This window comes from Clytia hemisphaerica, unplaced genomic scaffold (genome assembly GCF_902728285.1).
Source record: "Clytia hemisphaerica strain Z4C2 unplaced genomic scaffold, Clytia hemisphaerica genome assembly, whole genome shotgun sequence".
NCBI lineage: Eukaryota > Metazoa > Cnidaria > Hydrozoa > Leptothecata > Clytiidae > Clytia > Clytia hemisphaerica.
The window spans coordinates 666,548-691,751 of record NW_027103721.1 but is presented as its reverse complement, the minus strand read 5'-3'; the positions used below and the strand labels follow the sequence as shown (position 1 = coordinate 691,751).

The window sequence follows — 25,204 nt, the reverse complement described above, 5'->3', positions numbered from 1 at the left end:
TTTTTACCTGCCACTCCAGGCAGCATTCAGAAGGAAAAGAAAATATCTCAAAGACTTTTTGACTTTTTTGAAATTCCTTCAGAACAAGGAAATTCTTAGACACTTTCTTTTTTGAATATCAAACTATTTTTTCATAAGAACAGATCATATTTTTCCAGCTGGTCCCAATCTTCAGTAGAACAGACCATATTTTTCCAGCTGGTCCCAATCTTCAGTAGAACAGACCACTTTTTTCCAGCTGGTCCCAATCTTCAGTAGAACAGACCACTTTTTTCCAGCATACTTTTTTCTTTAATTCACTAAGAACAGACCGCCATATCTAGCTGGAACATGCCTTCAGAACAGATATTTTGAAGTCCCCCTTCGGTGGATGCTTTCGTGTTTAGTTGTTCCAACAAACTTGTCTTGTGATTCTTATGTTTTAAATGTTTTAAATTTGTTCTTTTCTAAAACGGATTTTGTTTGAAAGATTTTCTTTTGTTTTGTTTTGAAACGAATTCGAATGTCTCAAATCAAAGAGTGTGATTATTTACGTGGGTCCCGTGCCCTCGTGGGTCCCGTGGGTCCCGTGCCCTCGTGGGTTCGTGCCCCCGTGGGTCCTAAAAAAAAAACCCGTGGGTCCGAAAAAAAAAACCCGTGGGTCCAAAAAAAAAAACCGTGGGTCGAAAAAAAACCCGTGGGTCCAAAAAAAAAAAACCCGTGGGTCCGAAAAAAAAAACCCGTGGGTCCAAAAAAAAAACCCGTGGGTCCAAAAAAGAAATCCCGTGGGTCCAAAAAAAAACCCCGAAAAATAAAATTCAACTTCGTGATTTCATTGGTTGGTTTGGTTCCGGAAAAATAAATGTCTCGAAACATTCTATTGTTTGCTTGTGTGTTTTAAACTGCGGGTTGGTTTTAGATATTGTCTGCGGGAGACTGAGTGTTGGAAAGTCTTTTTCTCGAGTTCAAGGTAGGACAAAACAGTCGAATATCAATTCTTTCAATACCGCCAGAAAGAGAAAGTTTCCGGATTCTAGCAATTGACAAATGAGAAAGTTTGTTGCAGGGCGATTTCTCACTGTTGGAAAGACTTGCTTCATTTTTGCTTTAATCGAAAGTAAACTTCATTAACTTTGAAGAGACCCCTAATCAGACCCAAATCAGGCGATCACGCTAAATTTCAAGTTCAATCACTCATCACGAAAAATGACCAAATCGAAGTTCATCACGCAATTATCGGCAATACATACAGAGCAAAATTTCGTTTAATCACGCATCACGCTCCAAAATTTTGTCAAATCGTGATCACGTTCTAACTTCCAATCACGCAATCAAGCCAAAAAAATTCGGAATCGCGCCATCACGCTTGAAAAACCCCCCCGGTCACGCCATCACGCAAATCGCTGGGAAGGCCTCTCTTTGAAGAAAGTTCAGTTTCAAAGCGAGTGGATGTTTCTATCAGAGGCTATAAGGTGAAGAAGACGTCGTTCCAAAAGGAACGATTTTTCCGGAACCAAACCAACCAATGAAATCCACGAAGTTGGATTTTTTTTTCGGGTTTTTTTTTTGGACCCACGAGATTTCTTTTTTGGACCCACGGGTTTTTTTTTTGGACCCACGGTTTTTTTTTTCGGACCCACGGGTTTTTTTTTGGACCCACGGGTTTTTTTTTTGGACCCACGGGTTTTTTTTTTAGGACCCACGGGTTTTTTTTTCGGACCCACGGGTTTTTTTTTTGGACCCACGGGTTTTTTTTTCGGACCCACGGGTTTTTTTTTTGGACCCACGGGTTTTTTTTTTTGGACCCACGGGGGCACGAACCCACGAGGGCACGGGACCCACGGGACCCACGAGGGCACGGGACCCACGTAAATAATCACACTCCGAATCAAATAAGGTCGTTAATTACATTCGAAAACATAAAACAAAAGAATAGAGAGAAAAAAAGAAAAAAACATAAGAGGCGGGCTCGGGCACGTCTGGGCAGATATTATAATCTATCAATCAAAACAAACTTATCGAACAACTCAAATTCTTTATAAAACGGCGCGAATCTGATTTAACACATTTGTGGAGCAAGAAGCAAAAGTCATCTTTTAAAAGAACAAAACATTGCGTTCGAAAACGAAAGTGACACACAAACAAACAAAATGACATACAGACTACGGCTATTAATATATAGATACCTTATCGGGGAAAACTTCGTCGGAGAAAATTTTCGTCGGGTACTACTAGGGTTGGCGAATTAGGGGTATGTGCGGACCACGGGACCTCCGAAAACCGACCCTTAGAGAGACTTTTTGAATTTTTTTTTTCGACATTTGAAAAAAGTCATACCCTTAGAGAGACTTTATTACAATTTTTTCTCTGGAAATTAAAAAAATTCCTAAAAATCCTGAATTTTCCGACCCTTAGAGAGACTAATTTAAAACTTTCTGATTTTTCCGACCCTTAGAGAGACTTTGAAAGGTGGAAAACCGACCCTTACCGTCCGCACATACCCATCATGATCCATTTTTGCCTAAGTACCCCCCCCCCCGGGCAGCTCTATTTAACTAAGCTGCTTGGGCTCGATTTTGAAAACGACCGTACGTTCAGCCAAAAATCAGATCTCTAAAATAGGACCCTTGCAGTGCAGGAAAAATTTGGCTGAAAATCGATCCTTACAGTACATCTTTTGGAATTTTTTTGCCCTTTAGCAGGCAAAATCTTTTGAAATTTCTCAAATTTTACACCCTTACAGTGCACTTTTTCCCACTTGCTCTAATGAACACAAAAAGCAACAATAGTCAATAGAAAGCACGCGAATCCAAAAGTCATATTTTATGAATTCAAAAATTAGTTTTTCTCAACGCCGTCCAATGAAGGGAAATCTGGACGGATTTTTATCTTGTCCCCCTTTCACCCTTTCAGTCCCAGAGCTTTTCATTTTCTAAAAAAGGAAATAAAATTAAGAAAAATAGGAAAATTTCAACTTTTTACCCCCTGAAAGATCGAAATTTGGTCAAATTTGTCCCGCTCAGGGTCGTTAAATTCCCAATATTTCCCTTTGTTTTCTTCTTTATAGTCCCGGTAAGGGTCCAAAGTTCGAAAGTCGGGCGGCACCCCCCGTTAGCTCGCAACCCTAGTACCCCCCCCACCGGGAATTCAGGACAAACAGAAATCAACACATAAATATTTCACATACTTAATTAAATTTTTCTCTTTTTAAATCGTTTGGTTTGTGTTAATAATGCCAAATATTCTAAAATCTATTCTATAAAAAGAAAAAAAACAAACAAATCTACTGGCAAAAAGTCATAGGAAAAACAGATGAGAAAGTCTCGATGGCCTGTAGTCGAGGGCAAGACTTTTAGCCTTTTAGTAGCAATTAATAACAAAAAGCAGAATCTACCACAAGAACTAACTTTTGAGACTCAAAAAAAGGGGCAGTAAACCTTCGACAAAAAAGTTAATAATGCGAAGGAAAGAACGAAACATTAGACAAATTGAAATAAAAAATAAAAGCGTTACGATAAACTAAGATCATAAAAGCTTACATTATAATAGTTAAATTTTCCCTAAAAATACTATTAAAAACTGATAATGTTGTTGGCATGAAAGCTAACTGTCTAAAGTAAGGATAAAATATCGGTGGAAGACACCTAAAATAAAGTACTGTAGTAGAAGCAAAAACTTTTTTTTGAAGGAAGCTCAAATAACAAAAGCCTGTCTTGTATTTGAGCACAGAAAAGCGAAAAAGAGGCAATCATAAAAATCAAGAAAAGGTTTTACATAAAAACAAAGTGAACCTTCAAAGAAAAATTGAATTTTTTTTAACTAAGCATAAAATTAGCAGACATTATTTGTGAAAATTAGAGGAAAAAATATTTCTGAAAAAAAACTATGGCAGGAATAAGCTAAATCAACATTAATTAACAAAACTTAGCAACAATATTCGCAGTAATTTTCAAAATATACACTATTGTTATTTCCATCTCAAGTCAAAAGGTTAAGGTTAAAAAAATTAACAAGCAAAAACATTCAGGATAGCTTAAATCAAACAAGGAATTAAAGGTGTTCCTCAGTTGTTTTTTTTGGCAAAAAAGTTTTGAGGCCGAAAACCAAAAAATTAGCCAAGGTATGCTTATAAGAAGTTTATAGAAAAATTCAGAATTTTTGTTTAATAAAACTCGACACAAAATTCTGGACTGGCTGCTCTTTATAATCTACGTAAATAAAATAAAAATGAAAAATTTCTGTTTTAGAGGAAAAAAAACAAAACAAAACTAACAAACAAACAAGGAATGGCGAAAAATAAGAACAAAATAACTGAAAACAGGTGCCTCGAAAAGCATTTCACAACCCCCTTAAATAAAAGAATTTAAAATTCCAAATGTAGATTAAAACGTCATTCTAGTACCTGTACTTTTAGAGAGTTCGGTTGTTTCTCAAAAAGTTAAAAAGAAAGCCACAATAAAAAAAACAAACAACAACAATAACAAAAACAATAAACAAATGAATGATTACTATGTTAAAGTTAGGTCCCAAGAGAAAATTGAGATAAAAATCACTAAAAGGAAATATTTCTTTGTTTAAAAGTAACCCTTTTATAAAAAAAGATTGTAAAAAATAATACATAGTATCAGAAATTGCAATTAAATCATTTTAATTATATTTTTTGTTGTTGGGTTAAAATAATAAATCTATTGAAGCATATCACGTAAGATGATTGGTGCAGAGAGGAAATAATGGACATTGGGCTTTTCCAGAAAAAAAATGAATATCGGGGAGGGGGGTGTAGGATATGACGTTTTTTGGAAATTTACCCACATAGTGAATTATGACCCCCTGACAACAGATATTACCCCAGAAGGCATCAGTTGAGCAGAGCAAATTTGCCCCCCAAACAAGGCAAATTCTACAAATTTTTCACTAACCCCCGGACAAAATATCCAATATATCCAAAAATTTTCTGGAAGAGCTCATTCTTACTAATAAATCCAAATACACACGATCACGTGATATCAAAAGCATAAAAAAGAGGGGTACGATGATGTGTTACGTCACAGAGGGTTGATCCCAATTTTCGAAGTTTTAAGCCATGCTCTCGTCAGCTGATACGGGACCGACAAATTTCGCATGCATTTCTCACGACCCTTTTCTATGAAGACCGTATAACTATTAATCAAAACAAGAATCGGATGTTAAATTGACTCTAGTGTCATTACATTAAGTCAAACCTTTCGAATTATCTTGAAAAGTTTCTAATTTTAGAGTTCGTCTATGACGATACAACAAAGAAACATAAAAATCACAAATATTATATAAAAATCATAGAATAACTATACAAGTTTTTTTTCATACAATTCTAAAGCCATAAAAAACACAACACAATTTATATTTTTTTGTCTACTGGTAAAGAAAACAAAAAGGATCGGGGTGTCATCCTACATTCAAAGATTTCATTATCATTAAATACATAAAATCTCGTTTATGCATGACATAAAAAAAACATTTTATTCATGTCTTAGCTAGCCTTACCTTTCACATTACCACATTAATTTAGCGGATTGTATATCGAATACCGTATTTCCTACATAAAGTGCCACCCTCCGTCTAATAAGCATTCAAATGCAGCTCTTATTAGAGTTTGAAGTTTAAAGATTGTTTTCTTTATTCATTTTTTTAAGTAAGAAAAGAGAAAACATCACAATCCTGTTAATATTCTTTCTTAAAAGTTCGGTTTCTAACTCCCCGGATAGAGCCCAAAGTTTATTTTATCAACCGACGAATCAATCAAATTTGTAAAAAAAGTGAATACTTCAGAAACTTGGAAACTCGCATTTTCGAAATAAGCATCTCCGTCGCACCTAAAATTAAATGAGCCCCGTAGCGCTTATTTGAGGAAATACGGTATCCGATTTGATTCGGTTCCCATCCAAGTCAACATAAAAATCCATTCCTTTTATCAATTGGTTAAGGTGATCTTAAAAACCCTGGATCACATACCAAAACCAGAATGGAGATTGCAATGCAACTAAACCAGCTTCTTTTGAAAGACAGAGCATCTCGATCCGCCTCATCCATCCCCAACAACTAGTTAACAACTACACTACCTCTTTTTCACCACCTCGTCATTTTTACTACATTCACCAAAGGTCAGTTCTTGTTATCCATGTGTTTCATCAAAGCTCTGGACACGTACAGTAACGCTGCTTGAAATCTTGACTCTAACACTAACAAGTTGATGTGAACCTACAAGAAATAATGAAAAATTTGAAAACTCATATAACAAAGGAGCAAGGGAGGCTACTTGAAGCCAAATCAATGTTCTCAGGTTTGAGACATTTGTATACAGAGGAGTGCTAACCCACAAAAGAAATTCGAACCATTTGTATTCACAATAAAATAGAAGGATGGGCTATAAATATCGAATGGATTATTCACCACAGTTCAAGTTGATAAGCTTATTGTGGACATCGTGAAAATACAATAATCTTTTGTTTTAAGAAAATTAATATTTCATTTGAACAATGAAATGAATTTGAGTCCGCATTTTCTAATCATATGATATGATACCTTTTCAGATGGTAGAAAGTCTGAATAAAACTCCCAGTAATCAAGGAATGTGATGCGTTCAGGAAAACACGCCACTTTCTTGATATAACTCTTGTACGGCTTTTCTAACAATTTGTTGACCTGAAAACAAAAGCAAAGTAACGTACAATAAAAGTATGGGGGGTTTCACTGAAAATCGAATCTTCCTAGGATGTCCCCCCTCAACGTAAACGAACGACAAAGGTTAATAGAGAAATCAAACATCAAATTCAAAGACATTGAATCTATTTGAAAAGTTTGACAAAGTATAATTGGTAGATCAACATTATTTGAAAGGTCTGCCTCGTTTTGTTAAAACCTTCGCCATTTACCTCGACATAAAGATAGTCATCGTGAAAAATTCCATAGATAAGGTGAATGTAATTCCATGTAGCCAATCGAAATTTGGAAGTGTCAACATCAGTGTAGTTTCCTCCCATACTAAACAAAGAGAAAGAATGTAAATGAAACATTCAAAACTCTTTGCACGAGTGTAGGTAACCTTAAATTTCCAAAAAGAGGGCTTACAACGGCTCAAACTTTTGCATAAAAATGTAATCTTGCCAAAATTCACAAACAAGAAATCCAATTTCAGATTTATTGAAAATTGGAATTGATGAAATTTAAAATAAACCTGTTGTAGGTCAAGTCAAATGAACAGTTGAACTTTCCATCCAGATAGGGTCCAATATTTGGGTAGAGTCTATTTACAAAAGCGAAACAGTGTTCTTGCCAGTTGTAATCCTGTAGACGACAAAGAAATATCAACAGCGATAATTTGTACAGTAAAGTCTCTTTAACTTTGAAATCTCATAGCACGAATGTCTCCTTGACTCGAACAAGTTTTTTCCTCCCTTAAGTTAGAAGTGCCATGCAAGCCTTCCTACTTAAATCGAAACAAATTTGTGTTCCCCGTGAGTGTTCGAGCTATAGAGGCTTAACTGTATCAGAAGTAGAGACTAGACCAATAGAGACTTGTACTTTAAATGAGACTTTTGATATAAGATTAGATAGAGTTAGACAAATTTCAAATTAACGATAAAGGGCCAGATTAAAGACATAAATTTAAATTTGATGTTTATTTTTTATTAAATTTATATGTTTATCTAGCAGTGTGCAGGCCTCTGAGAAAAAACGTTGAATTTTATCGGCGCATAAAGTTCAGTAAGAAATCACCATCAATCAGAACAAATTTGAGTCAATCATCCAACTTACATGTGCTCTGAACACTTCAGTATCCTTTTTCTCCCTCTTGGCATATTCTTTGTAATGGAATTGCTTGTCATCGAGGTATTGGTTGAAGCGATTCTGAGGAGTATCAAATTCCTCCATTTCGTGTTCTTCTAAAGGAAGTGAAACACATTTTCAAAAATGCCATTACTCTAGCCCTTTCCCGTCTCGCTGTAAGCTGTACTGTGGGTGTTTAAGTGGGCCTTTAATCGCGAGCCACCAGTAGGGCTGGTGGTTCGGAAAATCGCGATTTGCAGCATTTCTAGCGCTCTAGCCGCTTTGAATCTTTGAAATTCGGAAACTAAATGAAATTTCGGTCACGGCTAAAGTTAACTTGTCGATATATTGTTCTTTAGCATTGTATATATCATAGCGGAAAGATCTTATACAAAATTAAGCGAAAGCGACGCAATAGTTTTTGAGTTATTTGTAAAAAGGAAAGACTATCGGTATGTTAGACCTCGCGTCTTGCTCGTTAAAAACTGAGACGTGAAAGGGCTGGCATGCTATACGAGTAGATTCTAACATTGTAGAAAATAAGCAAAAAGTAATGGAAAGGACAAATTATAGTTTGTAAGAACTGATATTATCCAATAACAATTATCGTATTATCATGTAACACCCATATTACTGTATTACACGGATTATATTACACGACTCCAGTATCTGAAACCCAGTGCATTTTGTTAACTCTCTCGTCATTTGTATTTTCTTTTTTTCTATGCAATTCATATATAGCAATTCGATATATCGCTAATTAAGTTCTTCTCTCTGGAGAGAAAAAACAGCTCTTCCCTGTTCTAAAAGGTCCTACAGCTGTTCTGAAAACATGGGATTTAAAATTGAATCGCTACTAGCAGTTTATTTAGCGATTGTTTATGGCATTTCATTGAAAGAAAGTAAATTACAATATAGTCATAAGTTTTCTCGTCCCAATCTCCATAACTCAAAATACCCTTAACTCGTTTGAGTTATGGAGACTCAACTTGATAAATGGTCAGGACGAGATGGAGTTTTTAGAAGCTCTTATTTGATTTGGTTGGTCGTTAACCAGTAATAAAACAAATTTGTTACTTTTTCTAAAGAAGGCGCCATTTTTATTACTTCAAATGACCAATCATTAAAGTATCTTATAAAAACTCCATCTCATTTGAAATGTTCATATAAAACACAAACGGTTTGTTTCGGCGACTTCTTTGAACTGTCTCAACTTTTCATCATCGGTGCCGTCATCCTCGCCATCTTGTGAAGACAATTCATATTCTTCTTGTACCTTCAACATTTTTTCGAACAATTGTTGTGTAGATGAATCGTCCACAAAACTGCCCGCCTTCACACGCCCGATTTTTGTGGGCGTGATGGGTTCACTACCGCCCGACGTGTACTCCCCTGAGGATGGAGAACGTTTAGTGTGACCTGCAAAATAAGGTCGAAAATAGTCAATTACAGTATTTAAGTTGACATGATAGGTTAAAAGTCTTGTCAGAATGATCTGACCGACAGACCACTTAAGCTTACACATTTTTTTATAAGCAACAAAGTTGCTAGACCTTGAGCCCTGAAATTAGCCAATTTTTTTCAATATCTCGTAAAATAAAAGCTTTTTGGATAATCTAACCATGAAAAACCATAGTATAATATCAGGGGTGGTCAAAGCAAATTTTTTCAGAAATTGAGCTAGAATGCTAAGCAACCGAAAATTGGAGTTGCTTCTAAAAAAGATAGCGACTACAAATAATATCTTTCAAATTTGTTAGTTTTCGAAAATCTTGCATCACTGCCTTCGCTTTGAAGACAGTTCACAACTTAGATATCTCGTCCGTGACGTGACTACCTACACACAATAAATTACAGGATTTTCTTGCCAGACAATATCAACATTTTAACCAGTAATTTTCAAACCTGAGGTATCGGCTTTGGTAAAATTTTAGTCTCATTTACTTACAGTTCTTTTTAGTGATCTCAATTCAAATACTCTACCGATAGAAGTAAGTTGATTAAAAATAGGAGAATTTTCCATTCCCTTACCTTTACGCGAATCGATTTCCGGATTGATGCCACACCCGAAGATGAATCCAGATAAAGTTTGGAAGTGTAGTAACACCAAGATTGCATGAAGTAGTTCAGACATTGACCACGTCTCCTCCGCAGGTCCAGTAAAAAAATCCTGTATAATCAAAGAATTTTTCAAGTAGTTTTATACTTCACTCTTTAGAACTGATCCCAGTTTCGAAAAATTAGCAACATCTTTGAAAACTTTTTGTACAATGAAAATCATTTACATTGCTTGGGATCCAGAAATAAAATCTTTTAGTAGGGGGGAATTTGTAAAATCGCTCGATTTTTTTAGTCAAAGCCTGAGATTGTCGTATTTGTCCGAAAATCACACCAAAGTGGCCGAAAAAAAATTGGCACCCCAGTTATTTTGATTTCCCTATCCCTTAGCTTTCCAAAAATGTATAACAAGTGCTTTGACTAAAAAAATCGAGCGACCTAAAAAAAAACGAACAAATTTCCCCCTACTATTTGGTTTAGTTGTTTAAATCACTAAGCCATTATCCAACAATAACCTCAATATTAGTAACGAAATAGTTTGAAGTATGAAAATCTAAAAGAGAAAAGTATACTCATATAAATCCAACCTTTAATACGTCGACATTGATAAGCCATGGTTGATGAGCCAATAGTTTGTTGAGTGTGAACAATTTCTTTAACTTGTTGGGAATGTTTTCTATCGAATCTAACCAATCAGGATCACCATCACAAAGCATGAATTTTCTCTCGCATTCTTCCACCAGTAAAGAACATTGATGTCGTGCAGCACCCTGTAAGAAAATTATTTTAGCTTTAAAAGGACACCCCTGTATCACAAACCCGCTAGGACCCCACCAGCCCCATTGGAAAATTTGGCAAAAATTTCGTCCCCGGTGGGAAAGTACCCTATAATTTCAGCCCCACTGGGAAATTTAGTGAAGTCCAGGGCAGAAGGTTTAAAAATATAGAGAGGTTACCCCAAGTCATCCAATAATAATCCCCGATTCCGATCAAATATTTCTATATCAGCCCGATTCATAACGTTATCCTTAAAAATGGATCATTTTTGTGTTATAAAGATTATGGGAAAAATCAATTTTAAATAAATCTATAGTAAAGTCATAATAATTAATGTTGATTTTTATAGTTCATCAGCGCTAGGGGCGCAACATTTAGGTCATGCAATCACTAGCAGGACATAGAGGGAAATCAAAAACAATAACACTGTCTTGATGGGGAGGGGGGATAAAAAATACAACAAAGAAATAAACCACATACTATGATTCCAATGTAGTAAATCCAACTCTGTTGTAAAGGTCCATTCTGATGTAACAGTTTACTTTCGAATGAGAGGAATTGCGACAGATATTTGACGTGATAGCCTAAGATCTGATGAATATGTGACAATCGCCCGTTCATGATGAATGCGTCAGCGAACAAAGATTGCTTTTCCACATCGTCTGTATCTACTGCTACACACTGGTGAGATAAATAATATGATATCAGTCGTGCAAAATTACTCGAATCTGATTGATCGTTAAGTGCACTATTACCTCTTTTTGTACTCTACGGCGGGAAGACACTTTTGCCTCCCCTATCACGGCGGGAAGACACTTTTGCCTCCCCTATCCCTTTATCTCCCACGCCTTGTGTAGCAATAGGCCATTTCACAGTCGCAAAGCATAATGGGTAATCAGGAACCACTGCGCACTAATGACTTAGTATTGTTCCAAAATTTTGAAAAACTTCGAAGATATTTGCGTTTAGCTAACCCGGGGTTCGCTTAAAGCTTTTTTTATAGACTGGATGGCGCGATTAAGTGACCCGGTAGTATATGGTACTATGCTTTTGCTTAGATTAGAATCCGCCAGATTGTAGTTGTTTTTGGAAGGTAAAACAACATGAAGCAATATTTTTATTTGAGAAGAAGGGATTGCAAATCTGTTTTAATCGTGTTTGTTTCTCCTTTTTGATTATATCTTTCAACTCCAAGTAGTTTTATTGTTATTTGGATTTTTAAATTTTTTTTTTCAAAATGGCGACCTCGCCAAACGCTCCTAGTCTACTTCACTGGACTCAGCGTCATAAAAAATTATCAAAAAGCAAAGTTCAGCCAAAAGTAGACTCTAGTCTAGCGTTTAGCCAACAGAAGAAAGCCGTTATAGAGGCGCGGTCAGTCCTGATTACTCATAATTCATCACGACTATGAAGTGGCCTATAATGCAACGTCTTCATTATAAAAAAACAAAGAGACTTCGCATTGCAGTAGATTCCTTCTAAAAATCGCACTGTATTCGATGAACGAATGAAAGGGTTTATCGAATAGTTATAAACAAAAAAGTCGAGAATTTGCCTTTTTAAATAGAAAACTATTATTTACTGACGATTACCTTGGAATCGTATGGTTTGAAGTGCAATTAACGATGAATCACTCGTACACAAAGGAGAAAATAACATAATTCACACCCGTCCTTCGTTGTTACTCGTGATAGACTTTTTCATAAATTACGTCACGTACATCACTTGCCTCGTATTCAAACAATTACCATGGTGAATATATCTGTCTTGAGACATTAAATTATTTTTTTAATAAAATCTGCTGAGAGATAATCACAATTGCAATAATTTCAAGTGATGTTCGTAACATAATTTATGAGGTCTATTAATCGATAATTACACTCCAAACTATACGATTACTAGTACTAACATTATTAAGGGAACTTATTTTTTATGAGAACTTATTATGGCAAATACGGCAAATTTGGAAAATTTCACCAAAAGTTTTTGCAAAAACAAAAGCTGCTATCTGAAAGTTATAATCACACTAGTACTCGAACCTCAATCATACAAAACTTTCAGTAATTCAAACTAATACATTAGTTATCGCATCAGCCGCATCGAAAATAGTAATTCGAAAGACATTACGTTGTCGTCAAGGAAAAAGGTCCACTACCAAAATTTTCCTCTGAGAGAATAGGTGGATTGTTTAAATAACCTTTGAATTTAACAAAATTGACCTATTTTTTTTAAGACAGGACCCTCCTCACTGTGAAGAATAAAGGTAAATTTTTAAATATCCCGGACACTGATTTTTAATGAGCATGTGCTTTACGTTAATCACCATAAAAATCCTAATCAAAAGCCATATTAAAAAAAACACAATTAAGTGTCTATGCCAAAATAACATAAATCGTCCTTTTTACTGGGATTTTGCACACACCTTTTATTGGTACAATGTTACATTTCGAAACTACCGTATTTAGATCGAAAGAAAATCAAAAACAAGCGCTACAAGAAAGCAGATAAGAAGAAGTTTTTTGAAAAACAGTTGACGCTCTCTAATTCGATGTTCTACTATTCGATGCACAACCTTATTCGATAATATTGCAAGTCCCTGTCAACAAGAAACTGTTATAAACGACGCTCTACAATTCGATACGGTCCCTTATTCGATGAAAATCAGATCCCCTTGAAAATCGAATAAGAGCTTCAACTGTAGTCCCGAGGCTGCAGTTCAAGTTCATGGTGCATAAAACGCCTCATTCCTCACGATGATATCTCTATAATTCCTTCTGGGATTTAAAAGATTCTTTTTATAACTTCAACTGGTTAAAAATGTTATTGTTTGTAAGACAATCTGAGCCACGAATATCAAGTTCACTATATGGTAATAAAAATGTCAACTAGTAAAATTCCAGATAAACTTTTTTTGCGGTATATGTATTCATGTAAGTTTCAGCTGGAATTTAATAATATCCAAAAATCTGATACTGCTTTTTGAAAAAAAGTATCATATTTTTTACAGCAAGTCGTCTGAGAATCTCACACAGTGCACAGTATTGAAAGAAATGTGATATACATTGGAAAATCCTTTTTCCAAAAAGAAAGACTATTATAGATCATAGATGATGATATGAAAAATAAGTAATTAAATTCAGTGATTGATTACCCGTTTGATTTTATAAAAAGTCAAACGTTTTAAATAATCTTGAAGCTTTTAATAAGATTTGATAAGCTTTACTATAAGAACTAGTAAGGTTTGGCTCATTCTAAAAGAAAAATTTATAAAGGCTTTGAAAAATGTTTCTAGGATTTTCCTTCATTCCCTTTTAATCTCTTCATTCAAGGGCTATTGAAATTAGTAACTTCTTAGACGTTCTGTCAAATTTTTCTTAAAGATTCGTTTTCAGGTTTTGGCCGATACTTCAGGTTCGTGTTTTTGATTTCTTATAATAAAAGGGCGTGTAGGTAACATGAGATTGTTCATGGTTTGTCTACTTGACCTCATAATTTACAGACAAAACACTTGCGATTTCTAAAAATAGAAAGTCATTTATAAAACAAAGCAGCTGATTTGAAAAATATACCGGGTGCGCCACAAAAAAGTTTCTCTCTTTGAAACTAATGTTCTCGAAAGTTAAAAATTTTAAAAGAACCATTCCTCTTTCATTGGAAAGAAGAAAGATAAACTTAAATTTTGATGGGTCATTTATCAAATTCGATTCATTAGATCAAAAGTTATGCTCAATTGAATAAAAAATTTACTTTCGGAAAGTGCTCAAAAACGTTAAAAATCGACCTATCAAATTAAACAGAAGCATAATTACATGATACATCAGTATTTTCGTTTCGGTCATTAAAAATGAAAATTAGCTGTCTAAATGACCTTTTGTTATATAAAGGAAGATTGAATTTCAATGAAAAGAAGAAAATTCGTCGAAAAAGGCCAAAAAATCTGGTAAAATTCACAAAAATACATCAAATATGGGTTTCGAGGTAGATCCCGTCTAACATAGACTTTATCCAGTCTAGCACCAAAAAACTGAGGAAAATTTCGGTAAAAGTAAATTAAATTGATTTTGATGAAGATTTTAAACCCTTTCGACCCTTCAGTTTCAAAATTTACGTGCATAGTTACTTAAAAATGCTCTTAATCATGTAAAGGCTATTGCGATTGCCAAATTTAAAATAAAAATTTGATAGGTCGATTTTTAACGTTTTCTAGCACTTTCTGAAAGTAACTTTTTTATTCAATTGAGCATAACTTTTGATCTAATTAATCGAATTTAATAAATGACCCATCAAAATTTAAGTTTATCTTTCTTCTTTCCAACGAAATAGGAATGGTTCTTTTAAAATTTTTAGATTTCGAGAAAATTAGTTTCGAAGAGAGAAACTTTTTTGTGGCGCACCCGGTAGATCAGCTCGATAGCGTTAGATATCGGCTACCTGTTTTGGTTATTTTACCCATTTTCAGAGATAGGAAATGGTAAAAAAGATAGAGCAGAAAGGGTATATTTTGCTGATCGTAACTCGTTAATTTGACTCTGCCTCTTTTTTCAACCGTGCCCTTTTCTAAGAATGGTTGACGGGATAAGCCTAATATCCCACCTACACGTTTTTTTATTAGAACAAACTATATAAGAACATAAGGCTTTGATGGCAAACATGTTAAGAACAAATTAAAGAACATTTTAAGGCTTTGTGGACTCAAAAACACCCGATTTCTTAGAAAAATGGGTAAAAATGGTCACAAATTGGTGAAAATAAGAACATTTTAGTTAAGAACATTTTTAGGCTTGAAAGTGAAAAAGCTAAGAACATCCAAAGGCTTCAAAAATTTTTGGATGTTCTAATAAAAAAACGTGTATTCCAATGATTTCTTACCTCATTTTCAGGAATGAATGCTGAAGGACCAACCAACCTTCTCCTTGGAATCCTTACTCCCTGATTCTGATGATAAAAAAAAAATCAAATTAAATTATGTTACAGATTTTCTTCCAAAGGCATGATTAATCGCTTAGCCTGATTAGTTTTCTGAAGATATTTTTATTCATATGCCTCGTCTAAGAGTAAAGTTTTATTTAAAATAAAATTTGTTTTAGAGCTATGAAAATAAGGCACGATGGCCAAAATATCAAGAACACTTTGCGGACTCTAAAACACGCGATTTCTTAAGAAAATGGACAAAAGTACTCAAAAAATGGCGAAAACATGTTGAAAACATTTTCAGGCTTAAAACTCAAAGAGTATTAGGCCAAGATATTACCAAGAAGTTTAATAAATACCAGAAAGTTTGTATTTCTCAACTTACAATCCGTCCCATATCTGTATCAATAATTTTCAATTGAAGAGATGTGGAGAGATTGAAAGTGTTCAATGTTATAAGCAACTCAAAAGCATAAACTAAACAACATATGTTTTAGTGTGGTGTAAGCATAAAGAAAGTAAAATCAATAAGTTAAGTTCCACATTTTAGAGGTGGTTTATATATAAAAGATTGCAAAAAGAAACCCAATACTTCATTGTGAGATGAGGCAATATGCATTTGGAATTAGTAAAAAAATATAAATTGAAGAGAGTGTTAGGATAAACAAAACAAATAGAACACAAGATATAAAAAACAAATTCAAGGAATGTAAATAAAAGAAACTGTGTTTGTTCTTGAAATCCAAACAGAGATGGGGTGGCATTTCTGCAAAAAGAGTCTAACAGAAATTAAAACGATTATCTTAATTTATGTCAGGCGAAAAGAAATCAATCTCAGAACGACTATTAAAAAAAAGAGAAGATTATTTTCAGAAGCTTTTATCCTTTTATTCTTAATCTTATTTTAAGACACCTACCAAATCAGAATAAATTGTACCTCCTGTTAGAACTATAATTTACTAATAGTTCACAAAACTATGAAAAACAATTAGACGAATTCAACCACAGTAATTTTCTAACAAAAATGGTGAAAATAAGACCATTTTCAAAAACATTTTAGGCTTCAACATCTCAAAATGAGAAGAGCATAGCTTTCGGAAATTTTGTGTTTTGCTCTCATGAAAAAATCTGTGTTAAGAAAAGTTACTAACATTATTAATAATATAATAATTACACCCAGCTGGTACCATGCAATTATACAAAATATTGGTTGCATTATTTTAATTCAATACTTTTAATAGCCTTTTTCAAAAGGAATATTCCTTTTGAAGGAGGTAGATTAGATTTACAAAATATATGATTTGAAAATTTATGAATTGTTTAATTATGATAACCTTGTAAAGAACTTCTTATTTAGTGGGGAAAACGGTAGAGTTAAATGCCAATGGACATGGAAAAGCACATTTTTTAAAATGAATCAGAACTTAAAATTCTAAGTTTACAGCTCCGAAACCCAGTGGGATGAAAGTTAAGTGTACCTTTTCATTCTCAGGGAATTTTGATTCTCAGGGACAATTTTTGGCTGACTTTTTTCAGTGCAGGGCAGGTTCTGTGATGTAATGGATCTTACCTCTAGGTATTTGAGTATCTTTTCACATGACTGACGCACGTCTTTGAACGGGCATTCATGTGCCAACCTTAGTAAAACTGGATAAAAACTACTCTTAGAGTTTGCATGATTCCCATTTTGTAGATTGTTGTTGTCATTCACAGGATCAGCATCGTCAAATTCCTTTTCAATTTCATCCAAATAGTTGCGCCTCTGAGATGCATCTTTTGTTTGTAAAGTTGCAAAAAATAGGTGTAATTGTGAATTTTCTTGCATCTAAGATGAAATTAAACTTAAATTTAAATTCTATATCGGGTGTCTCTGAAAAAACTTCCCCCTGTTTGATTCAAAATTGCGAAAAAGTAAAAAAATATATTAGCTTGATTTTTTCGAGATCGTTTTAAGAGGAGGGTTTAACTTAAATTTTGGTATATCAAACTTTAAAATTGCTTCATTAGACCAAAAGTTATGACAAAAAGAGTAAAAAATTTTTTTCAAAAAGAGCAAAAAAAGAGCGAAAAAACAGGGTATCAAATCTTTTGTTAGAAAAAAAGACACTCAAACGTTCTCTTCTCCACTCAAATAGACTCGCTAAGCTTTGGAAACTTTTGGAAAAATTTTGATAAAAGTTTGTTGCTTCATGGCTTATAAGCAGGTCCTAGGTCCCCCCTAAGAATTTAGGTGCCCCCTAGGATTTAGGTGGCCCCTATTGGAAAAATATTCTAGGTGGCCCCTAAAAGTTCAAAAATCGAAAAAAGCTAAAAATTGAAATCGTATATATACTTTTAGAAAAACTTTCTTTTTTGTCAAGTGTAATTAAATACAACAGTTTTAAAAATAGCTACTTAAAGGCAAACAAAAGAAAATAAAGTTTATCACTAAAGTTTTTTATGGAAAAAGGTTTGCGAGAGGTTTCAAGGTTTTGTAAGTTGGGGTGCAATTAGGTCCCCCCTAGCTCAGTAGGTGGCCCCTGGCCAAAGACTATTTGTAGGTACCAGTTGCCCTGAGACCTTTTAACCCCCCCCCCCTGCGAGGGAAGAAATTTTCGCGGAATTTAATTTCGCGAATCAGAGTTTCAAAATAGCAAATTTCGCGGAATTTAATTTCGCGAATGAGTCGATTTTAAAAGTTTCACGGAATTTAATTTCGCGATTGAGAAGAATTTATCAACTTAGATTAACTTTTAAGCATAACGGAGTTGTTTATATTTGTTTATACTTCATAAAAAATACACGTTATAATGCTTAAAAATCAATTGTGTCCATCTTTTTAGGTAATACCTGGTCAAAAACAACAAAATAAAAGAAGAAGATAAAAATCGAATTTCGCGGAATTTAATTTCGCGATTTAACAATTTTGGTGTGCTTCGCGGAATTTAATTTCGCGAATTACGCCCAAATTCGCGAAATTAAATTCCGCGAAAATTTCTTCCGCGAAAATTTCTTCTCGCGAAAATTTCTTCCCTTAAGGTACAAAGAAAACGGGTCGATAAAAGTGATCTTAGAAACAAAGAAAGTAACGAAGAAAGCAAGTCGATAAAAGTTAACTTAGAAACACCCTGAAAGCTACAAAGGAAGCGAGTATTAAAAGAATAGGCTAAGTAAGAGACAGGGGTGTAAGAGATTTATTTTCAGCTCTCAAGTTAAAGGTTTATTCGTTTTTTCATTCGGACGATCATGACCGACACAAAAGATTTTCAGTCGGTCAAAAAGCATTTTTTCAGTCGGACATTGACCGATGACCGACGCTTATTTGCAGCCCTGTGTGAGTGTTAGATTAAGTTCGTAATGGGTTTCGGTTTGGATCGTGTTCAAAAAAGAATGACAAAATGAAAATTCACAAAAAACCTCAGTTTTGAGAAAATTGACATACATTAACGAAAAATGGGTTTGATCTTGTAAAGTTTTAGGAGAGGGTTCTTTACCCTTTCACTAAGCTGCCTGAACCAAAACTTTTCCAAAATGTGAATTATTGGGGCTAAAAATGACTCTTTTGTATGTTTATGGAAAGTTAGCCTCATTCTTACACAAAAGCGACTATCACCAAAAGATCTATGAATTTAAGCTGAAGATGCCCCATAGTATTGCCCAGTATAATTATGTGAAACAATTTCTGACCAAAAGTGTGAAATATTGTGGTGTCTTTGAAGTAAACTTAAAAATAGTTACAAAACTATCTTAACTGATAAAACTAAAATAGTTGTGAAAATATTATGTAAAATATGTTTCTTGAAAGGTTATGAGGTAAGATATCGATAAACTCGAATTGAAACAAAAAACGTGAAAAATTGTGGTTAAAATCCACTTTAAGGGTAAATTACCCTACTTTTTTAAACTAAGCCACATCACTTCACATATCAATCACAATAACATAAACTTAGTAGAGGGATACTAAGAAGCTGTACAAAACACATCATTGTAATTTCATAGCAAGCTAGTAGTTGTTTTGGGATTTTATGCGGCTTCATATACGACCCTTCTATTCAGACCTGTCAAATTATTAGCCACACTTGTGCACATTTAATTTGAGAAACAAAATTCTCAAGAACTGAGAAGAATAGAACAAAAGCTATCTGTTGATATATTATAACACAGTTGTTGTGTAGAATATGGGTTAAAATGTGGCTAAAGTACTCGAACTTTCTATTATCTAAAATTATCCAAAATTAGTAAAAAATCGCTAAAAATATAACATAAATAAGATGACGCTATGATTTACTACTAAAATAAGTTCAAAAGATGAGAAATTTGTCATATAAAGTATTTTTAAATCTTCCACAATTAAACAAACTCAATTGAAAAAGTCTTGATAGTCATTTTGAGGGAAAAAATGTGGCTAAATTTTTGCCAAAGACCTCAATGATTAAACAGCGACATCCTGAAATAAAAACAAAAAAATTATCAGAAATGATTAGGAATAAAAATTGTCTTTTTAAAATGATTTTAAAAAATCATATCACTAGAATAAAAATAAAGTGAAAAAGTGTGGCTAAAGCTGAAAATTCTACAATTCTACTCAATACTTTTTGCTGAGAAAATTAAATTGTCAAACCTGAATGGTAATTACAGAATTATGTTAGTGAGAATATACTCTCCTATGAATAAATAACTATATGTGAATCAAAGTAGCCACTTAAATTCACAAAATGGAATAAGAATTTACTTCCTCAAATCCTTTGACAAACATAAAACAAAAGTTTCTAAAAGTACAGTCAGCATAGTAATGTTTCCAATTCTAAACTAATAGACTTCAAACCTGCTTGTAAGAATATTCAATTTTAGCCACACTTAATCACTTTTATTAAAATAAATTGTGTGCATTGCTGCAAAAATGTTATGTGATTCTTATTTGATTTTAATTGAACCTTTAAGCTGGTAAGATTCTGGGAGAAATTGTGGTTTTTATTGAAAAACATCATTTTTTGATGAAAAACCACACATTTTCACTAAGGTTTATAGGTAGAGAGAATATATTTGCAGTCACGTTAAAGTAGCCACCTACTCACAAAATATGATAAGAATTTACTTTCCCACAATCCCTTGACAAACCAAGGTTTAAAGTCACCTCTGTAGTAGAGAACCTGAAGACACGAGCGGAAGAAAACCAGCAGTACAGCAGAAGAAACTGTCTCGTTCTTGAAGGAATCACGCTTTCGAACAACGAAACCATACCGGCTCTGGAGGGGAAAGTGGTTGCCGCACTAACGAAAGAGCTAGGGATCGAAAAATCTGAAATAGATGCTAACTTCGACAAGACCCATAGGATCGGCCCTATCAGAGACAACAAACAAAGAACAATCGTGAGATTCAAGAAACATTCTCTGGTGGAAAAAATCTATTATAAACGCAAATCGACCAAGAAGATTAGTGTTAAACCATCTCTAACAAATACCGGATAAATACCTTAAATGATGTTCGAAATAGATTCGAAAGAAGTGATTTGGTGGAGTTTTTCTATACTGATGTTCACGGCAACATGAAGGTACGCTTTAAAGAACAACTAAATGGAAGGTTTGTCCACAATTTTTACTCTGAGAATGAACTATCAGAACTGGTATTTGAAATCGAAAATCTGCATCGCTACGAATAGTGTTTTCTATATATAATAATGTGATATCTTCAAATTTATCAATCAAAATTTAAGAAACAAACTCTGCTAAGCTGAATTGAGCTAAACTTCTGAAACTCTAAAAACTCTTAACCGAGCCTCAAAAGTTAAACTATAGTCTTTTTTGAAAAATTCAAAACATTTGCAAAACTTCATATCTAGGACATGGACCTAATTTGCACGGTATGCGAGTGTTCAACTCAAGGAGCTCCTTCCTTCTTTTGTGACTTATGCCAGAAATGGTTTCATCATCAGTGCAATCTACCTTTCACGATTAAGCCACCGCAAGTTAGCGCGTGCGTAAACTGCAATTGCAATATATTCCCTTTCAGTATTTGTCACGATATCGATGACGAAAGTTTCAGGTTCAACTATTTTCATCCTTCTTTTTCTGATCTAACAACTATAGAAGAAATTCGAGAAACTAATTCAGAGTACAATTTAAACACTATTGATTGTAGGTATCTAGATTGTGACGACTTTAACTTTGCTTTTTCTAATACATCTTCACACCTCTCTTTTCTTCACTTAAATATCTGCTCTTTACCGAAACATTTTGATGAGTATAATAACCTCTTAGAAACATTAAATCACGAATTCAAAGTCTTAGGAATTTCGGAATCTAGGCTTACAGATTCGTCTATCCCACACAAGCTTGAGATAGATGGCTATAAATCATTCTTTACTAATACAAAGGCGAGTGCCGGCGGCACTGCCCTCTTCATTTCTGACAAGCTAAAATCCAAACCTAGAAAAGACCTTTCTAATCTTCTCAACTCAGAAAAGGAGCTTGAATCTACTTTTTGCGAACTCTTGTTTGAGAAGCAAGAAAATGTAATTGTTGGATGTATCTATAAACATCCAACGATGAAAATCGAAACTTTTACAAACGACTTCTTCATTCCCTTCTTACAAAAAGCTAACAAGGAAAATAAGCGCCTTGTGCTTATGGGTGATTTTAATATCAACTTGCTAGAATGTGGTACCTCTCCACATGTAAATAACTTCGTAGACTCTCTTGAATCCTTTTTTCTTTTACCTAGTATTTCTCTACCTACCAGAATCACTGATAGGTCTAGGACACTCATTGATAACATTTTCTTCACTCCTTCTAAATACAAACCTTTAACAGGAAATCTTCTTTCAGGTATTTCTGACCACTTGCCTCAATTTCTGATATTTGAGAATTTTCATTTTAACTCCTGCAAGGAAACAAAATATTATAGGAGATGGAAAAATTTTGATAACAATAAATTCAAAGAATCCTTTTACAGAGTAGATTGGAATGACATCTTGCATTCTGACTCGGATAATCTAGATCTTCTTTTTAACAGCTTTTTTGATCGAATGAATACCCTAATAGATATACACGCACCTCTGCAAAAACTCACCAATAAGCAAATTAAAAAGGGAGCTAAATCTTGGATAACTAAAGGCATTAAAACCTCTATTGCTAAACGAGATCAACTCTTAAAGGCTTACACGCGAGAGAAGGACAATACTATTAAACACCAACTCCACATCAGATATAAATTCTACAGAAATCAAATTGTTAAGCTCTGTAGAAGAAGTAAGAATAACCATTATAAAAAGTACTTTCAAACAAATATAAAGAACAGTAAAAATATCTGGAAAGGCGTATACGAATTGATCGAAAGTAAAAAATGCCGTAGTAGCACAACAATATCTCTAAATATTGACGGACAAGTAACATCTGATCCTAAAGTAACAAGCGAGGAATTGAATAAATATTTTACTTCAATAGCCGATAAAATACGTCAAACTATAAATGTTAATAATGAGGAAGCGAACTTTCATCAAACTCTTGTAAATTCACCAATAAATTCTCTGTTTTTCGAGGAGATACAAGCTGAGGAAATCGTAAAAATTATCAATGCTCTTAAACCTAAGGCAAATGGACCATTCAGCATTCCACCAAAAATCTTAAAATCGGTTCTTGGTGAGGTAGCTCAACTCCTTGCTAAAATTTTCAATTTATCAATACAGACAGGCAAGTTCATAACAACTCTTAAAGTAGCAAAAGTAATACCCGTGTATAAAAATAAAGGTTCCCCATACGATCCTAACAACTTTAGACCAATTTCGCTCCTCTCTAATATTGATAAAATCTTTGAAAAATTAATTAAATTCAGAGTTGTAAATTTTCTTAACATTAACAACAGCATTTTCAAAAACCAATTTGGATTCCGTAATAAACACTCTACTTCTCACGCATTAATAAATCTAACAGAAAAAATTCGGTCAAATATTGACAAAGGGTTGTATTCTTGCGGGGTATTCATTGATCTTCAAAAAGCTTTCGATACAGTAGATCATGAAATTCTTCTATCAAAACTTCATCACTATGGCATACGTGGCGTTGCGAACCTCTGGTTTCGATCTTACCTGACTGAGAGGAAACAATATGTTTCAATTTCTGGGCATGATTCCTCAAAACGATCTATCAGACACGGAGTCCCCCAGGGCTCTGTCCTAGGGCCTCTACTTTTTCTAATATATATAAATGACATTCCTGAAGCCATTCTGAATAGCGAAACAAACCTCTTTGCTGACGACACCTGTCTTCTCTCTTCCGATTCGAATCTAAATTCACTTGAGACGAAAGTGAATTCTGACTTAATCAGACTCTCCTCTTGGCTTCGTGCCAACAAAATCTCTCTTAATACTACAAAAACTGAGGTTATCCTGTTTAGAAGTAAAAATAAACCTGTACCATATACAATGAATCTCAATCTTGATGGGCATGTCTTGAAATTTTCGAAATGTGTCAAATATCTTGGTCTTTTTCTCGATGAATGTCTAGCGTGGAATTTCCATTTTGATCATTTATCCGCAAAACTTAGAAGGTCAAATGGCATTTTATCCAAACTGCGTCACTTTGTTCCACAGACCATTCTTAAAACTTTATACTATGCTATTTTTCACTCTCATTTGTCATACGCAATAATCGTATGGGGGCAAAGTCTCACTCAAAACTCTAGAATAGGCAAACTTCAAAAAAGATGCGTGCGCATCTTGACTTTTTCAGATTTTAATGCAGAATCTGCTCCTCTTTTCATTAACCTGGATATTCCAACTTTGCCACATACTGTAACAAAGTTCAATATCCGACTCGTACATCAAACTCTCACTAATCTTTCTCCTGAAGCTGTTACGAACATTTTAAACTTCAAAACTCTGTCTCATAATTATCTTACTAGAAATAACGAACTGAAACTTTTGGAGCGCCCAAAAGCCAAAACATTAAACTATGGATTGAAATCGATTAAGTACCAATCTCTTTTAAACTGGAACCAGCTAATATTACATACTAAAATCGATCTACAACCATTATCTGGATATATGATCAAAAAAAAGATAAGCGAGTTCCTTCAAAATTGACCTCTTGCATACCAGAAAAATGAAAGTCCATATAGATATAAAAATACTCTAATTTGATTTATTAAAACAAAAGATTACTTATATAACTATATTTTTTTTGTCGATAGTTACGTTGAGTTTTTTTTTACTTTGTTATTTGGAATATTGAAATATTGTTACTCTAATAGTTATATCAACCCCACAGAAAAAAAATCTGCGTCCAGGTAGCCATTCCATATGATTAGACGGAAACGTCTATTGGATGGACTCCTGGCCTGCATCCCCTCCCCTAATTTATACAAACTTAAATATGTAAATTTTTAATGATATGCAGGCGAATAAATAAAATAAGTTTTGAATAATAATGTTTCCAATTTTAAAGAAATGTAGCTTGTAAAAATATGTTAAATTAGCCACATATAATCACTTTTAACACCATAAATACAGTTGATTTAATATGTAAAAAAATGTTAGATCCTATATGTGCAAAAATTAACTTCTAGCTCTGGCAGGATTCTGGGAAAGATAGTGGTTTTTTTTAAAAACACCTGTTTATCATAGAAAACCACATTTTATCACTTTCTTTCAAGAGATGTGAGAAGATTTATCGCATAAAATTTGAGTAGCCACTGAACT

The 25,204-nt window shown here is 33.9% G+C and overlaps 1 protein-coding gene across 2 annotated transcripts; it reads right to left on the bottom strand.

Annotated features, from left to right (window-relative positions):
• Positions 1-5,829: 5,829 nt before the first annotated feature.
• LOC136804331 (sestrin-1-like) lies at positions 5,830-17,389 on the bottom strand. 2 transcript variants are annotated; one of them, XM_067061038.1, is made up of 11 exons: positions 17,102-17,389; positions 15,490-15,555; positions 11,101-11,301; positions 10,431-10,613; positions 9,817-9,955; positions 8,965-9,204; positions 7,774-7,901; positions 7,193-7,302; positions 6,891-6,999; positions 6,541-6,660; positions 5,830-6,216 (listed from the first exon to the last, which is right to left on the bottom strand). In XM_067061038.1, the coding sequence occupies exons 1-11, from the start codon at positions 17,354-17,356 to the stop codon at positions 6,121-6,123; spliced, it is 1,647 nt and encodes a 548-aa protein (XP_066917139.1). In that variant the 5' UTR covers positions 17,357-17,389; the 3' UTR covers positions 5,830-6,120. The 2 variants fall into 2 exon arrangements, with proteins under 2 accessions (XP_066917139.1, XP_066917140.1); XM_067061039.1 differs by having other exon boundaries at positions 7,774-7,898.
• Positions 17,390-25,204: the final 7,815 nt, after the last annotated feature.

Coding starts and splice junctions, on each gene's coding strand:
- LOC136804331 (XM_067061038.1), bottom strand. CDS start 17,356: ATGCAAGAAAATTCACAATTACACCTATTTTTTGCAACTTTACAAACA. Junction 7,902..8,964: donor AGAAGTCGCCGAAACAAACC/GTTTGTGTTTTA, acceptor CACTTCCTTTAG/AAGAACACGAAATGGAGGAA. Junction 6,661..6,890: donor ATGACTATCTTTATGTCGAG/GTAAATGGCGAA, acceptor TTTTGTTTTCAG/GTCAACAAATTGTTAGAAAA.